Source organism: Pteropus alecto, unplaced genomic scaffold (genome assembly GCF_000325575.1).
Source record: "Pteropus alecto unplaced genomic scaffold, ASM32557v1 scaffold58, whole genome shotgun sequence".
NCBI classification, from domain to species: Eukaryota; Metazoa; Chordata; class Mammalia; order Chiroptera; family Pteropodidae; genus Pteropus; species Pteropus alecto.
In genome coordinates, this window is record NW_006441950.1 from 343,819 (window position 1) to 345,325 (window position 1,507).

General features: G+C 55.3%; 1 protein-coding gene across 2 annotated transcripts in view; it reads left to right on the forward strand.

The window, feature by feature from the left end:
* IRF4 (interferon regulatory factor 4) overlaps nt 1–1,507 on the forward strand; it is a 16,751-nt gene that overhangs the window by 1,110 nt on the left and 14,134 nt on the right. For both annotated transcript variants that reach the window (XM_006918859.3, XM_015594819.2), the window contains exon 2: nt 452–719. In XM_006918859.3, coding sequence (XP_006918921.1) covers nt 501–719 — 219 coding nt within the window. In that variant the 5' untranslated portion in view covers nt 452–500. The remainder of the gene's footprint in view (nt 1–451; nt 720–1,507) is intronic.

Consider the following 1,507-nt stretch of genomic DNA (forward strand, 5'->3'; position numbering starts at 1 on the left):
GAGTGAAAACACAATAAAGGGAAAAATTGACTGATAATAGCCTGGGGATGGCCAAAGAGGAGCGGGAATTACGAGTGAGTATGCAAACGGAGTGCCAAGAATGGTAGTGGCTGGATTTTGGAGTGTACGCAAAGGCAGTTGTGTATCTGAGCTGTGTCTGAGCTGTGAGGCGCGTAACAAAATCCAAGAGTCCAGAAACTGAGGTAGGAAGACAGACTCTGTGGAGGGTGCGCTCGGGAGGCGGCAGAACCATGCACGTCAAGAGTACGAGCCCCGGCCAGCTAAGAAGATGTCTTCTCAATGAGACCTTTGATGACAATGACTCCTTAGCGCGCGCCTCGCTGCCTCGGAGACTTCCGGGCCTCGTGGTCATTGCCAGAGTTGGTTTGGGACTGGAAGCCCCAAGCCCTGTACCATGGTGGCTTAAGAGCGGCTCTCCTGTCCCCTGCAGGGCAGACGAGTGCCGGAGGCGCGAGAGGGCCGCAGTCTGTGTGCTGAGCATGAACTTAGAGGGCAGTGGAGGCCGAGGCGGAGAGTTCGGCATGAGCTCTGTGAGCTGTGGCAATGGGAAACTCCGCCAGTGGCTGATCGACCAGATCGACAGTGGCAAGTACCCAGGGCTGGTGTGGGAGAACGAGGAGAAGAGCATCTTTCGCATCCCCTGGAAGCACGCGGGCAAGCAGGACTACAACCGTGAGGAGGACGCCGCCCTCTTCAAGGTGACACGCACGTGGGGAGCCCGCGGTCTGTATCCGGGGAGGGCCCCAGAGATCCCGGCGGGTCCAGAACCGCGATTCCGCAGTGAGCCCAGTCCGCGCCTGGCGCACCGCGTGGTTCTCAGAGTGGAGGGGATCGCACGCTACCGACGGGCGTGGGGTGGACCCGGCAGGGCCGGCAGCCGCGTAGCATCAGGTGGCGATCAGCGGAAGCCATGGGAGGAGAGAAGTTTCAGCTTCTCTAGTGATTTCACAAACGGGAGAACTGGATCTCAATTCTGAACGAGTGGTGTAAGCAACACCCAGGGAATCAAAAGGCCCCAACAGCAGGGAAGTGCCTCGAGGCTCTGCCAGGGGAGAAGCGGCAGTCCCAGGACACTGGCTTGAGTGTTCTTGGTTGGGTTTCTGTAGGTTCCTCTGTTTTCGTCCGAGCCTCTTTCTGTGCCTCTGGAGCCCTCCTGGCCTCCTTCGATCAACGTGTGTCTCTGTCGCTATTTTTCTCTAAGGGCGGGGGAGCGAGGGGTCTCTTCTGGAGATTCTATATATAAATTTTCCCCTTTGGTTCATTCTCCGGCGCACATACTTTCTCCTTCCAGTTCTCTTTGAGACCTCCCATCTGTGATTCTCCTTCTTTATTTTGTTTCTGTTTGTCTGACTCCCTCTTTCCAAATCTCTCTGGAAAATTTTCTCTAGGTTTCTCATTCTTTCCCTCCCTCTCTCCCTTCCTTCCTTCCTTCCGTTTCTTTCTCTTTCTTTCTCTTTCTTTCTTTCTCTCTCTTTCTTTCTTCTTT